We start from the raw sequence: 15,078 nt of genomic DNA, 5'->3' as shown, positions 1-15,078 counted from the left end.
AGACGCTACGATTCTCAGGGATTGTTGCGTAGTGTGCGTAGCGCAGTAAAGCAAATTTTGATTACCGCAAAATGCAATCCATGCATACCATTCTGTTAACTCCGTAATTCACAAGAAACCCCGCGGACACGAACAACGTTAATGGGGTAAGTAGGCCCTCATTTTGCTTTGCGGCTTGTCCCGAGTGCACACCTTTTGTGGGACACACACACTTTAGACACAACACCTTTAGACGCAATACCTCTAGACGCAACACCTCTAGACGCATTACAAGTGGCAGCAAACTTGGAACAGCACAAGGTCACAAGCAACACATTGTTTTTTTTTACCACGGTGACTCTTTCAGAGACACTTTTGCGTTGCCAATTTCACTTGCTTTAGGAAATTGTCAGAATAAACTTGCTCAAAGTGGGTTCCCCTCTGGTCATCCTTTTACCATCATCACAAGACCTCCAAAGGTATGGTCCAAGACCGACGGGCAAAACTTTTTGCGAACCGAATCTCGCGCTATCTTTTCAACGCCTTAGAAAACCCTGGCTCGTGCAGAAAGCAGTGAACAGAGGCGATTCATTCCAAGGAATATAGACATCTCACGTAGGGCAGGCAACGACCCTTTACAAGGCTAGATCCGGATGTGAGAATCCAAAAACCTACCGGCCACCACAGTCACCTAACGACACGCATGCAACACACACACAGAGCACACACACACACACAGTCCCCTTACCTTGACTCCTATGATACCCGCCAAAGATCTCATTCACAACTGTTGTTTCTTTGCTCGCAGGGTCCAGCCTGCAAAGGAATTAAGGACGACACATTTTTGCCCTCTGCGACAACAGACAAACAAACAAACATCTCTCATGAAAGACCAGTGATTCATACATCCTTTGACAGTTACAGGTTAAAGATCAACTGCAACGGAACTTCACTCTGGCTAAATTGGTTATAAACAAGTACTAATATGTACTATCGAAATAACCGTGGCTATGTTGCAGGGCTGGTAATTGTACAATTTTCTTATAAGCAAACTTAAAGTAACACCTAAATAGATGGCGTGTGCGTATGATGGTTGATAGTTATGGCGCGAATCCCAGACCATGGTCTGCTCTGGGATTTGCCAGGATATCGCCAATGCAACTACAAATCAAACTTGCGGCCTGATGTTCATAAGCAAAACGCCAATGCCACTGAGCTTGCATGACTACGTTGAAGCCTGGACTCGCAGATCTTTAAGAATTCATCTGTGGTGCGCAAACTACACGAAGCCAACAGACAATGAAGCCAAGGAAAGCACAGGAGAAATACTTCAGAGTTGTGCTGACTAGAACTCGCAGGTTTTGATCTAGTGCACATAAATACCCAAGATAGCGGCCGGACTGATAGCTGTAGCCACAGCACAATTGGTAGTGCAAACAACACATAAACCAGAGTATAGAAACCTAAAGCATTGGTAAATGATATAGACAAGGAACAGGCAAAAAACACAAACACCTGTTCCTCGTCTATAGTTTTTTGCTGCATTCCAAGTTTCGATACAGCAAAGCAATACCAACCAGCTCACCTATCCATCCTATCGTAAAGCGGAGGTTATGGGATCACATTCCACCGACGGCAATATCTTTTCCTCCACTTTCATTTTCCCTTTCCCTCATTATTTTTCTACCTTTCAATTTAAACCACAGCTAATTTCCTTTAAGCTTTCCTTGGCTTTTACATGGCCGTGATTAACAAAAATCGAGCCCCTTGGTTTCCCATCTTGTCATTCATTTCATTGTACTTGTTGTTTTATGTTGTGCGACGTCATGAAAGCCCATGCAGAAAATGTGAGACAAGTGGAACTGCACGTGGCCAAGTGAAAAAAAAAGAGAGAGAAAAAAGCGCCGAGAAACTCACTTGAGGCCGCCCTCGTAATTGGCTAGTGCTGCCTTCCAGAGGTTGTCCACGACGTAGCGGAGGAACTCATGGGCGTCCTCCTGTTGTCCGAACTGAAAGTGCTTCGCTATGGCTGGTTGGCAAGAACGAGAAGAAAACAAACAAAATGTCAATCACGTTCCCCGACCAACAATCAAGTGCACACATGGCTTCTGCACAAAGCACTTTTGAAACAGGTGACAAGCTTCCCTTGGCATCGGCACACAGCAACCCGAAAGGACACTACAGTGGAACCTCGTTGATACGATTCTGCGTAACACATTTTTCAGGATGATACGCATTTTTTTTTCTGATAATACGATTTCGTTGAATAAGTTGAATGATAAGATTTTCGGATGATACTGACGCGTACTCTATGTAGACATTTAAACGACGATGACAATATGTGCTTTAACTGGCTCCAAGTGGTAGGACAGGGTAATTCGAAGACAAAGAAGACGTCTTTGTTCTGGCGATTCTAAAGCTGTTCCGCCATCTTGTTCAACGTGTTGTCTCTTGTTCGCGTTGACTCGTGACAATATGCTTTATTTTCCGGTTCCCGTTGTGGGGTCTCACACGTGCTCTTGGGACAAAGCAACAACAACACAATAGTGCAAACAATCAAAAAGGCATTTATTGCACCTTTCATACACTAATGCATGCTACCCGAATTACTACCCATAGAACATTCACATGGGCGCGCAACAAATCAAAGAAGTCCAACTCACCGCGACCGGTTAGCGAGCGAATATGTTCCCCCATGCTACGACACTATCGCCTAGGGCCGTATTCTGAAACGTTCCACTTCAGCGAGATTTCGCCTAAGCGAAAGTCGACATTATTAACAGGCCGTGCGTGCTGCTCGCCGACCCTCAAGCCAAGAGGAACAACCTTCTCCCTTTTGCGCCCGCGTAACCCCGCCGTCAGGTGGCGTTAGCAGCGCAACCCTCGCGCCCTCTCTCGTAACATCCACGCCGACCGCCTCCGGCGCTTAGCAATGCAGAGAAGCCGGATTACAGGAGACGCAAGCTATGCGGGGAAAACCACATCAGGGGACGCGTGAGAGTCGTACATCCCCACACTGTGAAGATCGTGTCAACGAGATTCCACTGTATAAAGAAAATGCTAAATCAGTTTAATCTGATAAATTCTTTTTGAGAACTCATTTTTCGTAATTTCGCAGTAATAGATTGATTACCACAGAAGAGTAACTGAAGGCTGAAGTTCCGTTTTCTGAACTTTACACCAACACACCAACATCCGTTCGTCTGTGTGACATCTTGGATATCAAATATTTTCTCATATTTGGGTCTTGTATCCTGAAGTAAATGTTCTTGAAATTTGCCGAGTTCAGTCTAACCGAATCTGAGCTCGTACAGAGTCGTACATCCCCACACTGTGAAGATCGTGTCAACGAGATTCCACTGTATAAAGAAAATGCTAAATCAGTTTAATCTGATAAATTCTTTTTGAGAACTCATTTTTCGTAATTTCGCAGTAATAGATTGATTACCACAGAAGAGTAACTGAAGGCTGAAGTTCCGTTTTCTGAACTTTACACCAACACACCAACATCCGTTCGTCTGTGTGACATCTTGGATATCAAATATTTTCTCATATTTGGGTCTTGTATCCTGAAGTAAATGTTCTTGAAATTTGCCGAGTTCAGTCTAACCGAATCTGAGCCGATGCCATCGAAATCTACAATGCCATGACGAGCTCATGCATAAAGTTGAAAACGGCATTGTTAAACATGTTTCGTGTGTTAACCACAGTGAACTAATGCATTTACAACGAAACGTTTTGTAAAACATTATCAAGTTGCAGTCACGCAAGTCATCTGAAGGCGGCAGAACTAATTTTAGGCAAATGCATGTGTGGTCCATAATTTTTGTGCCATACATGAAGCGTACCCTAGTGTCAGAGTTCCTTCCCTCTAGCAATTTTTTTTTTTTTTTTGCACCTAACTCTGTCCTGTCATCCAAGAGCAGCAAGATGTCCGGCAACATACCTTTGAGCCGCTGGTATATGTACAGAGGCTTGATGGTGTCTCCAGACTTTTCCAGGGCCCGCTTCATGTGCCTCTGAAGTTCACACATCATGCAGAAGTTCATTGTCTTGCCTGCAAAACCGAGACCACTGGTCATCAACACTAGAAAAGACTGTCACTGTTCAACACTTGAAAAGGTGGAAAAAGAAGAAAAGAGCCTGCTTTCACAGGCAGCAATATGTTCCTCCTGCACGAAGGACCTTGACTACTAGGCAGTAAAACCTCATTATTCCAGATTTCACAAGGCCAAAAATAAAAAACAATAGAATTACCCAAATGTTGAATTATCAAATGTATCGAGAAAACACCAAACACATGCTTACTACATCAGTCTGCCTTTGTTTATAAAAGAAGTCTGTAGCCTTCCTTTACATATTGCACAAAATCGGCGCGTAAGCTAGAATTCTCGTCTGGAGACTGATATTTCTCGTAAAACAGCATTCAACGTTCTTGAAATCGCAAAACGAGCCAAAACTCGTAAACTCAGCGAGAAATTTGGGTGAGTCGACAGGTATGTAATACGGCGACACCATAGCGTGGACGTTGGGTGATGGAACGTGCCACCGCCCTACACTGCGCAAAAGCTGCTGGCAGTCCAGCACGCCACCAACAGCCAACGGGTGTGTACGCTTACACTTGGTGCAGTGGTCGTCCTGGTGCAGGAGGTAGTTGGCCAAGGGTGGGCAGTAGGTCAGGCACTGGATGACCGTGTTCATGAAGCAAGTGTTGCCCATGTTGACGAGGCCCGCGCCTATGCGCCGCTGCTCCCGCCAGTCCAGCCAGATCGCGTCGGACGAGTGCAGCCGCACCCGCGGCTCCGGGATGCCGTCCTCGCCCCCGTCGTCCCGGCGCGCCACCTTGTTTACGCCACCGTTCATGGCGTCTCCGCCGCCACCCACGCCGTTCGTCATGGAGGCGCCGTTCACCATCGACTTGCCTCCTGGTAGAATCGCCAGAGAAGCACATCAAAAAACACATTCAGAACTGGACCAGTACAAACAACGCAACAATACTTTTTGCTCATGTACATTCTTTCATTTTCGCCTACTGCTCATAACCATGGCAACGTCATCATCAGCCTGGGTTGGTGCTGATGGGAATAGGATGACGGTGAGAAACACTTCAGAGGAACACCAAATTAGTTTAGACTGATAAGGTATTCTTTCGAAACGCCTTTCTATAATTTTGTCAGAATGTTGATTAATAGAAATGTTGATGAAGGTCAAACTAATTTCCCTTTTTTTTTTCAAGCGGGAATTATACCACCTGTACATCACGGCGACGTCAAAAATTTCGAAGTATTTTCTCATATTTGGGCGGGTGTAGCTCGGCAATCGTTTTTCAATTTTGCCAAATTCAGCCTTTGGCTCCAACGGAAAAAAAAATTACTGGGCCTGAGTAGACGCGGTCAAAATCCATGTCGTCACAGAGATCTGGTGAGGCAACTTCAAAGCAGCAGTTGCCACCCATCTTTGTTTTTAAGCCCTTTCTGGTTTCATCAGAAAAGAGCATCATCTTGCAGAGTGGCCTTCCGGTGTTGTAAAAGTGTAATTTGGTAGCACGGCTCAAAATATTCTTGCCCTCCAAGCATGCGGTGCTTCCTTGCTTCACGCTCTGATGATTGCCTTCCACCTTTGCACACAAGTCTCTTTTTCAAGGATTGCACGTGACAAACGTCCCCCCCCCCCCTCCTCTAGACACAAAATATCCCAGCCCGCTGAAAGAATGGTAACACAACAATTAGAGAGCTCCGACATGCTTACCGAGCTTGTGCAGGGAGTTGTTCTTGCTCAGCTGGCCATTGTGTACCGGCGACGGGGAGAGCGGCGCGTACTTTGCCCGCAGTGCCTCGGTCGAGAGCTTGCCTCCGCCGTCACACGGCTCAAAGTCGATGCGAGACAGAAGCACCGACGACCGCGAACCGCCAGCGACCTGCATCAAAAAAAAATTGTGTTGAGTGCGGCTGCTGTCAGGGTGCAGCCTCAACATAAAACAGTGTCATTTGTGGCTGCCACGTTTATCACCTGAACAAAGTCAGAAGACTTCATTACACATGGACATTACTAACACGTCTACACAAAAGTGCAAGTTCTTGCGCTGTCGGAATAAATGTCCAGATCATTAGCGAACTACAGACAATGTGCCGGCCCAAGGCTAAAACAAATTCAAGCTTTAACAAATAAATAGCAAGTTTCTTGGAATCAATGTGCTTCTAGATCACGCTCAAATATTATGCGGGAAATTCCAAATCAGGCTAAACTGAAACAAGCCCAAGAGCTATTATTACACACTAAGGAGCAGGAACGTCTCATTACTTCTATCAGATACATTTCCCACTTCTTCAATTTACATGTTTTTTTTTTTTGTTCTTTTTTTCACATTCTGCCTAAAACTGCCCTTTGGTGCTGTTATTACCACCCATGTAGGTTCACTTCAAGCACACACTTCTCACTTTTTAGCACTTGCTAAAATAATTTTTTAATGAAAGTTGTGTTTGATCCACATGCAGTAAACTTCACACGCAGTTGCCTTGACACTGCCCCTCATGTATGCTAAATGTGAACTTGGTGGTATTTGTAGATATGTCGGGACAGTGGGCAAAACATTTTTCTCCTTAAGTGCCAGCTTTATTGCACTACTTCATTGCTGGATAACATGTTCCAATTTGCAGCGTCTGTGTTATCCTTGGCACAAATACCTCCACGGTGACACATCAAATTCACAATTTGTTGATTTGCACACACCTGTTGGTTGAGACCCAGTGGGCTACGGCCAAGCCCCAGGCTTATGGAGTTGCTGATCATCTTCAAACTTTCTTGCGGCATCTTTCCCGCAGAGCTTGTGGCGACAGGGGGCACGGGAAATTCTTAGAACCTACAAAAGGGGCTGACTAGACTTCTTCCCAATGTCTGGGCCGCTGAAACATGGAGAAGAACATGAAAAGAGAAAAAAATTGTCATCCACTTGAGAATAACATGAAACCACGAAGGAGTCCCCAAGACAGGTTTCTCAGAACGAAGGCTTCGCAGTTGAAAAATTCATCCCAGTCCGCGGATCGAACTAGGGACCAACGCCTTCCAATCTACCACCTGAGCTTACCAGGAGGCTAGCAGATTTCTAAGCAAGGCTGACTCGAATAACAACTCGAAGCACTGGTACACTCAAATATGGCAAATAAGAGTCTCTGTATCCTTCAGGATAACCAACATTAAAATCCCAGACAGCTTTCTGCCATGCACCCCAAAACAGTTGCAATGCCTTTAAATAAAAATGCATAAGCCTCTGCAATAAGCCTGTATAATATGGCGCCATCAGGCAACAAAAACAAAACAAACACAGCACTTTTAAGTTTACAGTTCATGCAGAAAATATCTGAACCAACTAAGGTCCTCTTGCGGGCTTCTTTTCTATGGCCGTCTCTATTTTCCACACTTTCCTCCAAAAATTACTAGTGTAAGCTCTAGCGCTGTGATAATTCAACTACCATGAGAATGATGGTATGTGGGTTTGCCTCATCGTCATTTCATGTGGCTTCATGTGTTAGGGTTTTATTTGCTATAGTTTATCTGCCTTCATTTGCCTAAATTTCAAAGCAATAATATTTTCCTAAATGCAGAAGGCAATAACGATCTGCAGGAATGTACAAGCATAGTGAATTGCAGCGCAAATATTGCTTTGAGAGTCGTCAAGGGATGGTGTCCAAGTCTGGATGGTTGCCTCCAAGTAATAGAAAAAGATCTCAAAGGCCACGCTTTGGCTAACTGCACGAGCAGAAAGTAATTGCAGCACTGGAAACGCATCACAGAAGCTATGTTTTGGAACAACACCTATTTGCCAAGCCCCAAAGCCGTCTGAAGCCAGAAGGACAACGTTTAGGTGGATTCGTCATCAATCCCATGACGGCCAAGGAGGTTGTAAAGATTTCTGGAGTGGAGATGATGCCTTAAATGTGGTGCCGGGATGCCACCATCTTTTTAGAGGAATTTAATAACGTTAGCACATAGAGCAAAACCGGAAGAGTTTTCTTCTCACATCCAGCCGCATTAAGACGGCCAATTTAGTCGTACAGACACTGCTCAACGTGTCTCTGCGTAACTGGTTTTGGGATGAAACCTGACCGTCCTGGCAAATTGTGTGGGAGATCGTGATATTTCTCAGCCATAGGCTGAGAAATATCACGGCTGAAAGGCTGAAACAACGAACACTTATTTTACAATTAGCCAATCAATTACACTAACAGTGCAAAAGCCGTGGAACTGTGACTGGTCTCCAGCTATCGCGGCACTCTTTTCAGGGGTGAAGTAGGCCAAGTGCTGGCTTCGCCTCTGCTGGCAAAAAACTACGGGGGCAGGCCACTACAGAAAACTTTATTTTAAGCCTCCTTGACCCTGGCTGAACCGCCACGATTTGCAGCTCCCATAACAACTTGCGTCAGAGTTCCCCTCCGGTTGTAAGAAACACTACTACGCCGTCAGAAGTGCAAGACACACAAACACACACACACACACACACACACACACACACACACACACACACACACACACACACACACTCGTTTACCAAGCACTTCTTCACCAACACGAGATGGCACTACTGTAAAGATATGCACCTTCAAATCGCGCAAGGGGGAGGTGCGGCCAAATTCGGAAAACGCTCTTTCATCTTTCACGGTACACACAAGTTGCGGCAAAGGCGATTCGCGTCTGCGGTCCGCCGCGATCCGTTGGAGTGGCGCCAAGGCAGAAAGCCTTCGGCCACAGCTGCGTGCTCCTCCGAGAACCCAAAAACAGCAACGTATCCGCTCACAATCGGTAGCGCCACGTTTCGTTTTCGCTTTTACTCCAACCCCTCGTTATCTGTAATAGTTTTAAAACGCAACAGAGGCTTATAATTGGGCACACACCAGTCAGCGATGTCTTGTTTTCCCGATGCGTCTGCTACCGTGTGCTAAAAGTCGTCTGCTACCGTCTCGCGTTTTCTTGGGCAAGGCGAAGAACAACACCAGCGAAGCAGCCACCAACGAATCGGGCGGATTTTTTCTCAACGCTCTCCGTTAATGCGAGCGCCACGCAAGAAGAAATTTTTTAACGAAAGTTGAAGTATGATAAATTCAACAAAGGTATTCTCAATACTGCATCCAATACTGACGTTAGGTGCGAGAACGAACCAGTTTCGACGAAAGCTAGCGCCGATGCTACGAAAAAAAAAAAAAAAAAAAAAAAGAACAGAAAAATAAACACGCATTCGAGTCACGTGGATTTAAAATAGGCGGGCTTGCAACGCGTCACCACCAATCGATTTTTTTTTCTTTTCTTTTTTTTTTTTTTTTTTTTTTTTTTGCGCCGCGCGTGGATAGCATTTTTAATTTTTATTTTTGCCGGCCGGCCGATCAAGCCGCACGACTTTTTCGTCTCCTGACTATTACTGTTTCGCTTAATAACGAACCGCATGAAAAAATATATATATATATATATATATATATAAAAGATTCAACTGGATGCAGAAGTACTACCGGTACTACTTTGTATGACGTCGCCGCGATGTAAACTTATCCGCAGCTATCGGAAGGCGCCGAGCGATAAGATTCAAAACGCGGGTTTGCGGTCACAAAGAAAGCGTCTCTAGGCTTACACAATCAAGGGAAACGAGCGTTATAAAATATAACTCAAATGTCCAACGAAGAGAACAATCGGAGCTATTTCGCAAAACGAACAACACGAGGTCGGCAATGGCGACAGAACTAATCAATTCGGTGAGACTACTCCGCGCTCTGTATCAAACTCGGGTCTTTGTAACTACTCAATATACATACATGTAGCCTTTATATGTGTCTAAACAGATCCGCGATAGGATTCTCGCACACAAGCGACAGCGCACAACCGGGCGATATGCGAGGCGGGCTGCGACCAAACGGCGCGTTGGTGCGGTGATAACCACGTTGTTTTTTTATCGCCGCCTCCGCACTTGTGTTAGTTAAATGTCGCAAGCTTGCGGCGGAAACGAAGCGGACGGCCTCGCGCACGTCAAAAACCGTCGGCGGGCAACGCAACTGGCTACCTCGCGTAGTTTTTTTTCGGTTCCCGCATCTACAACGCCGGCTTTGACGCAGATTACACGGCATGGTAGGTACAGCACTACCGTCAACAACAGCCGAAACTGCTCGAATACTGGACGGATCTCGTTTCGCGAGGTGGGCTTCGTGCAACGCGTAAAACATCGCTCAGCATGTGCTTGCACTTTGAAATAAAACCACACCGCTGCGTGTAAACGCGGGGCACACGTCAAAATAGGCCTAGCGTGCCGGCCAGCGGCAGGGGCACATGGGGCGACGTCGCCCGGCGGCGCACTTTGAAGCAGTTGCGCGCGAAGCGAACCTCGGTCACCTACAGCAGCGCTCCGCGCCCGCCAGACACACAGTCGCCAACGCGTTACCCCCACGACGCACGTGCAGGCTCGTTTACGAAGGGGGTTTTGACCCGAGGCGAACTTCGGTCGCTTCCAGCGTCACCGGCGCCAAGGGTCGCGAAAGAAAACCCCGGCGCACGGCACGAATCGCTGTGGCCGTGCCGCTCCGAGAGGCAGCGGGTTTTTAGGCCTAAGTTTCGCCTCTCGCGTCAGCTGCACTAGCATCACCGGCGGGCGGCAAACTGCGATCGGGTCCTTTCGGCAGACGATAGAAGAACGAGACTTACCTGTGACAGCCACGTCGTGTGTCATGGTCAACAAGTATCCGTCGCCGGCGTCACTACACGGTCGGTCACCACTACGATATTATTATTTTTTTTATTTAAACGGGGACAGTGCGTTCAGGAACGGGCCGAAACGCACACAAAGGACCGCCGCGCCACCTAGGACAAAGAGTGAGTCGTTCGCCGCTCCAGAGATGGCGCGGCGGTCGACAAACCGAAAATTGGCGCGAAGATTTGATTTAGGTAAAAACACGTTACCAGCGAGCAACCAAGCGAAAAGACGAATGGGGCCATCTACGCAGCACTACTTTGGGCACACCACAAACAAACCGTACTATACAAATCAGTCGTAGCAAAGAAGTTCGAAATAAAGGCGTTCTTACCAGCAACCACCGAGCGACGAACATCGACGACGGCAGAAACGTCATCAGAATGAGGTCATGTCGAAGTAAACATTTTGTGCTGTGAATATGCGACACTTACGCGCGATTCTTTCGGGCTACCGTTCCAATGCAAGCAACTCTCTCGAGCGCTAGAGAAAAATAAGCACAATGTCAGCAAATCGAACTTTATTCCATGCGGTTCATTATATCCACATATCACTTGTTTTATTGCAGTTACAATGAACTTCCTTCTTGTTCTGTTTGCTCGGAAGGCCACCGCGACTTGCATATTGCCTTGTTAGTCGTTTAAGTCGCGTAGTAAAGCGACATACGCTAGAGCTTTTGCATACGATCATCGTGTTTTATTGTGATTCTTCAAGAATGCCACACATCCGAGCAAGAGCATGCTTGGTACGCGAGCTCGCGGCTAGACTGTACCGACGGTGTATATTAGAACTAGAAAACGTTAGTACCAAAGAAAAAAATAACAGACATATCGACAAGTCCGCAACAGACACCGGGTCACAAAGAACTCTACATGTTTCCCACATACTTTCTAACGGTTAATGTGAAACCAAACAGTACCCGATCTCTTACAAGGCGCAAATAGTGCCGGCTAGGGCAAGTTCGCGGACGTTCTGCATCTGTTCCAGTTCAGCTTCAACCGTAGCCTTGTGAAATTCGTCGCTGTTCATCAGCGCGGCCAGTTGCTGGAACCTGACCAGCTTGTAACGAAACAGATCGTTGGCCTCAGAGACTTCCGCCGCCTTTTGCTGGAGTCGAATTTTCGTCTGCTCGGTTTCTACCAAAGCAGACCGCACTTTAGAAGTGAGCCAGCTAATGCGCTCCTTCCTCGACGATGATGAGTCGTCCGGCCAGGCCGACTCGTCTTTGGCGACAACGACTCTCCCGTCCAAGATTTTCTTTATCAACTCGTTGTTCGATCCGTAGCGAACGTACGCCTTCCGCTTTCCCTCTTCAATATCTTCTCGTCCAGGAATGGCTTTCACGGGCTCTATCTTGTTGTCGCTGCTGGTGTTTGGCTGAAGAGCGGTACTCGCTGCCTCGCCGCTGTAGATCTCGCCGCCGAAGTCTAGCCTCAAAGCGCCATTCCAGGATACGGGACGTTCTTGAAAGCGAAACGATGGTTTGACAACGGTTGTAGCGCTGGCAGTAGCTGGAGCCATCTTGTCGTTCGTACTAGTAGCAGACGACGCGAGCGTCGTCTGCTTCTTCGGCACTGCTGGAGCTATGGCGGCTACCGGATCGCCATGACGTGGTTGCTGGCCCGCAGTCGCCGTGGACGATGCCGGCGGCTTCGCGGTTGTTTTGACCAACGGGAGGAATGTCGCGGAAGGCGGCAGGAACTGCAGAACCTTTTGGCCCGCCTGGTCGCGGAGCTCGAACTTGAGCGCCGTCGTCGGTATAAGCAAAATGGCCTCCTGTCCCTGGGCGGGCTGGAAAGCGTAGGCTATGCAGGTCGTAGGCTGGCCCTGCGGCATCACGGCCGCCGGCTTCTTCGAGTCCGACGACGTCGTGGCTGCGCCTATAGCCATGGGAAGGGCGAGTTTCGACCTGGGGTTGCCTATAACGTACGGCAGGGAGCGACCGCGAACGGCTCCTATGCTTCTGGGGACCGCGGAAGGCATCTTGCTCTGAGCAACGCTGCTCTGAGGCATGGTGACGGTCGGTATGTCTGGGGATGCGTCTGCAGACAGCGCGTATACGCGATGGGAAATAGAACGATGATGCGGCTACGCGGTCTACCGGCGTATCGCTTGTCCACAGTTACGTACGAATGGCTATTCGCCAGCCGATTCTTCGAGATAAGTAAACAACAGAAAGAAAGAAACGTTCTAATCGATCGAATGTAGTAGATTTCCGGTTGCTAAGCTCAAAGACAGCGTGAAAGTTCAACTACACTGCAAGCCTGCCAGCGCTACATGGGCTTCCGCAAGCAAAGCGTTATACTTGTGAAAGACGGAACGGGTCGGCGTATGCATAGTTGTTCTCAGCCACTCAAGTGCTCGTTTAAATCGTCGAATAGCGCGACAGCATCCTCATCCGGCCTTTTCCCGCTCGGCTATGCTCTTACATTTGTTGCAGCATGACCTGCTGCGTCAGGGAATCGAGGCACTACGCCTAACTGATAAACGCGAAGCTGCTTATCGGTGTGGCCCAGCTGGGAGCTGATTCTCGCACTTATCGCCAGTACGCCCTCTCAACACACCCATGACCCTCGCCATCTATAGACAGTTTTCAGCAGCGGCGCACGGGCGCGGCCATGTTTGATCACGTGATTGCGCCGGCATGACTGGCCTTGGGTTGAAGGCCAGCGAAGGAGCCGTACTGCTGTAGTCGTGGGCGACGGTGCGGCAAGCGGCGTTGTTTCGGGTCCACCGATGGACAGCGGCTGGATCGACGACACAAAGCTTTGTCCCATGGTTCAACGATCATGTAAGTGAACCATTGTTTGTCATTTTAACGTTGTATGTGCTCGCGCCGGAGCGCTCTGGCGCTCGATCATCGTGCATGCGCGTCGCTCGTTCGCGCCGAGCGATTCGAGCTCATGGAGGCTGCTTGTGCGGCGTTCACGTCAGTTCGCTAGTTCTTTTTCTTTTTGTGGTTAGTGTGGTGTACTTAAGCTACGATCTGAGCTGTTTGAAGTGGTTGCCCAGCCTCTCGCGCTTTGCTTGACGGCCTTGAATGTGTATGCTTGAGCGCCGAGTGAAAAATCCGTGTCCGCTTGTGTGTTGACATCTCGCTCGCTGGTATTTTAGCTTCCCACATACGTTGAGGCAAGCGTTTGCCTCGATACTGGTGCACTGATCTCTGCAGAATTCACCTGTGCGGCGGGCACGCAATAGTTTCGCGTAGTTGACTTCAGAGCGGCAGATTGTGATTGTTGGATCCACTAACTGAATGCCCCCGAACGGGTGTTGTTTCATAGTAAAACCCGTGTCACACGGGCACGTTCGATCGCAATTGAGCCTCGATCCGAATCCAGTCGGTCGTGATCCGCAAATCGTAATCGAAGTGTCCGATTTCGATCGGAGACCGATGTGCAGCTTCTAGCTCAGTGTGACAGAAAACGAGGTACAACGAGAAAGAAAGAGATCCGAAGAAATAACCCTCTAAAAAGGCCGTTTTATTTTTTATGCACGTATAATTTTGAAAATCTGTGTGCTGCGTCGACGCCGTGCACGTAGTTCTGAGAGGTTGAACTTTCCAAACTCTTCATAGGAGAGCAACACCAGCTTAGTAATCAAATATGTATGAATTATTGAAACTCCAGAACTATAATTTATAAATCCAAACGATCAGTTTAATATCAGACTGTATCTATCGTGTTATTTTAGTTATTTCAAACATCTGCGGATGTCTTGAGGAGTAAATAAAAAATCAGCTTTCTTTCATTGCCATTTTTTTTTTCATTCCCGCAGTACATACAAATGTTTCTCCCCTATTTCAGTTGTCTACGACTACATGGTCAAGGCAATCGACCAAGATGGGAAGCCTGCACTGGACTACAGTGGGTTTGCAGAGGCCATCAACCTTTTTGACAGTGGCAATGTTGGGAAAGCTTTGTGTCAATCCAAGGATGGCATCTGCAGCATAAAGCTGTGTTCCAAGCTGCAGTGTTGGGTAGGGATAGTCCTTGGTTGGACGCCCATCAACAAAGCGAATAGAACATGTCTGAAAGAAAAGGGTGATTCATGTAGTATTTACAATGGTTTGCTTTTATTTGAACGTAAGAATAAAGGAGTCCACATAAATAAAAAGCACGCACCATGGGTAACGCATGCAGTTCTTATTGCAAACTGCCACAAATGTGACAAAAAAGGCAATAGCAATGTGCTGCCAATGTCTTTTCCATAATCACAAATAACGTCATAATTTCATAGTGTCAAATAATGCCACAATTTCGCGATGTCAAAAGAGGCTATGAAAATTAAAGTAAATAATATATATATTCAGCATGCGCTTTGGGGGAAACCTAAAAGACACAAGGCAGAAGGAAAAACCTGATTTGTAGTTACCA

The 15,078-nt window shown here is 47.3% G+C and overlaps 1 protein-coding gene across 25 annotated transcripts in view; it reads right to left on the bottom strand.

The window, feature by feature from the left end:
* The window catches only part of LOC119453297 (ubiquitin carboxyl-terminal hydrolase 36), a 67,156-nt gene that overhangs the window by 27,177 nt on the left and 24,901 nt on the right, over positions 1-15,078 (bottom strand). Inside the window, exons 1-7 of one of the 25 annotated variants that reach the window (XM_037715328.2) lie at positions 10,657-10,807; positions 6,709-6,881; positions 5,728-5,896; positions 4,599-4,904; positions 3,926-4,036; positions 1,897-2,008; positions 728-795 (exon numbers count right to left, since the gene is read on the bottom strand). The exons of 18 other annotated variants lie outside the window; for them this stretch is intronic. In XM_037715328.2, the coding sequence (XP_037571256.1) occupies positions 728-795; positions 1,897-2,008; positions 3,926-4,036; positions 4,599-4,904; positions 5,728-5,896; positions 6,709-6,789 (847 nt within the window). In that variant the 5' untranslated portion in view covers positions 6,790-6,881; positions 10,657-10,807. Of the gene's footprint in view, positions 1-727; positions 796-1,896; positions 2,009-3,925; positions 4,037-4,598; positions 4,905-5,727; positions 5,897-6,708; positions 6,882-10,656; positions 10,808-15,078 lie in introns of those variants that run through there. 6 more of the 25 variants (XM_049667740.1, XM_049667739.1, XM_049667724.1 and 3 more) reach the window with 6 other exon arrangements.

The sequence above is a fragment of the Dermacentor silvarum genome, chromosome 5 (assembly GCF_013339745.2).
Source record: "Dermacentor silvarum isolate Dsil-2018 chromosome 5, BIME_Dsil_1.4, whole genome shotgun sequence".
NCBI lineage: Eukaryota > Metazoa > Arthropoda > Arachnida > Ixodida > Ixodidae > Dermacentor > Dermacentor silvarum.
Note: the sequence above shows the minus strand (reverse complement) of the source record. Positions and strands in the feature narration are given on the sequence as shown.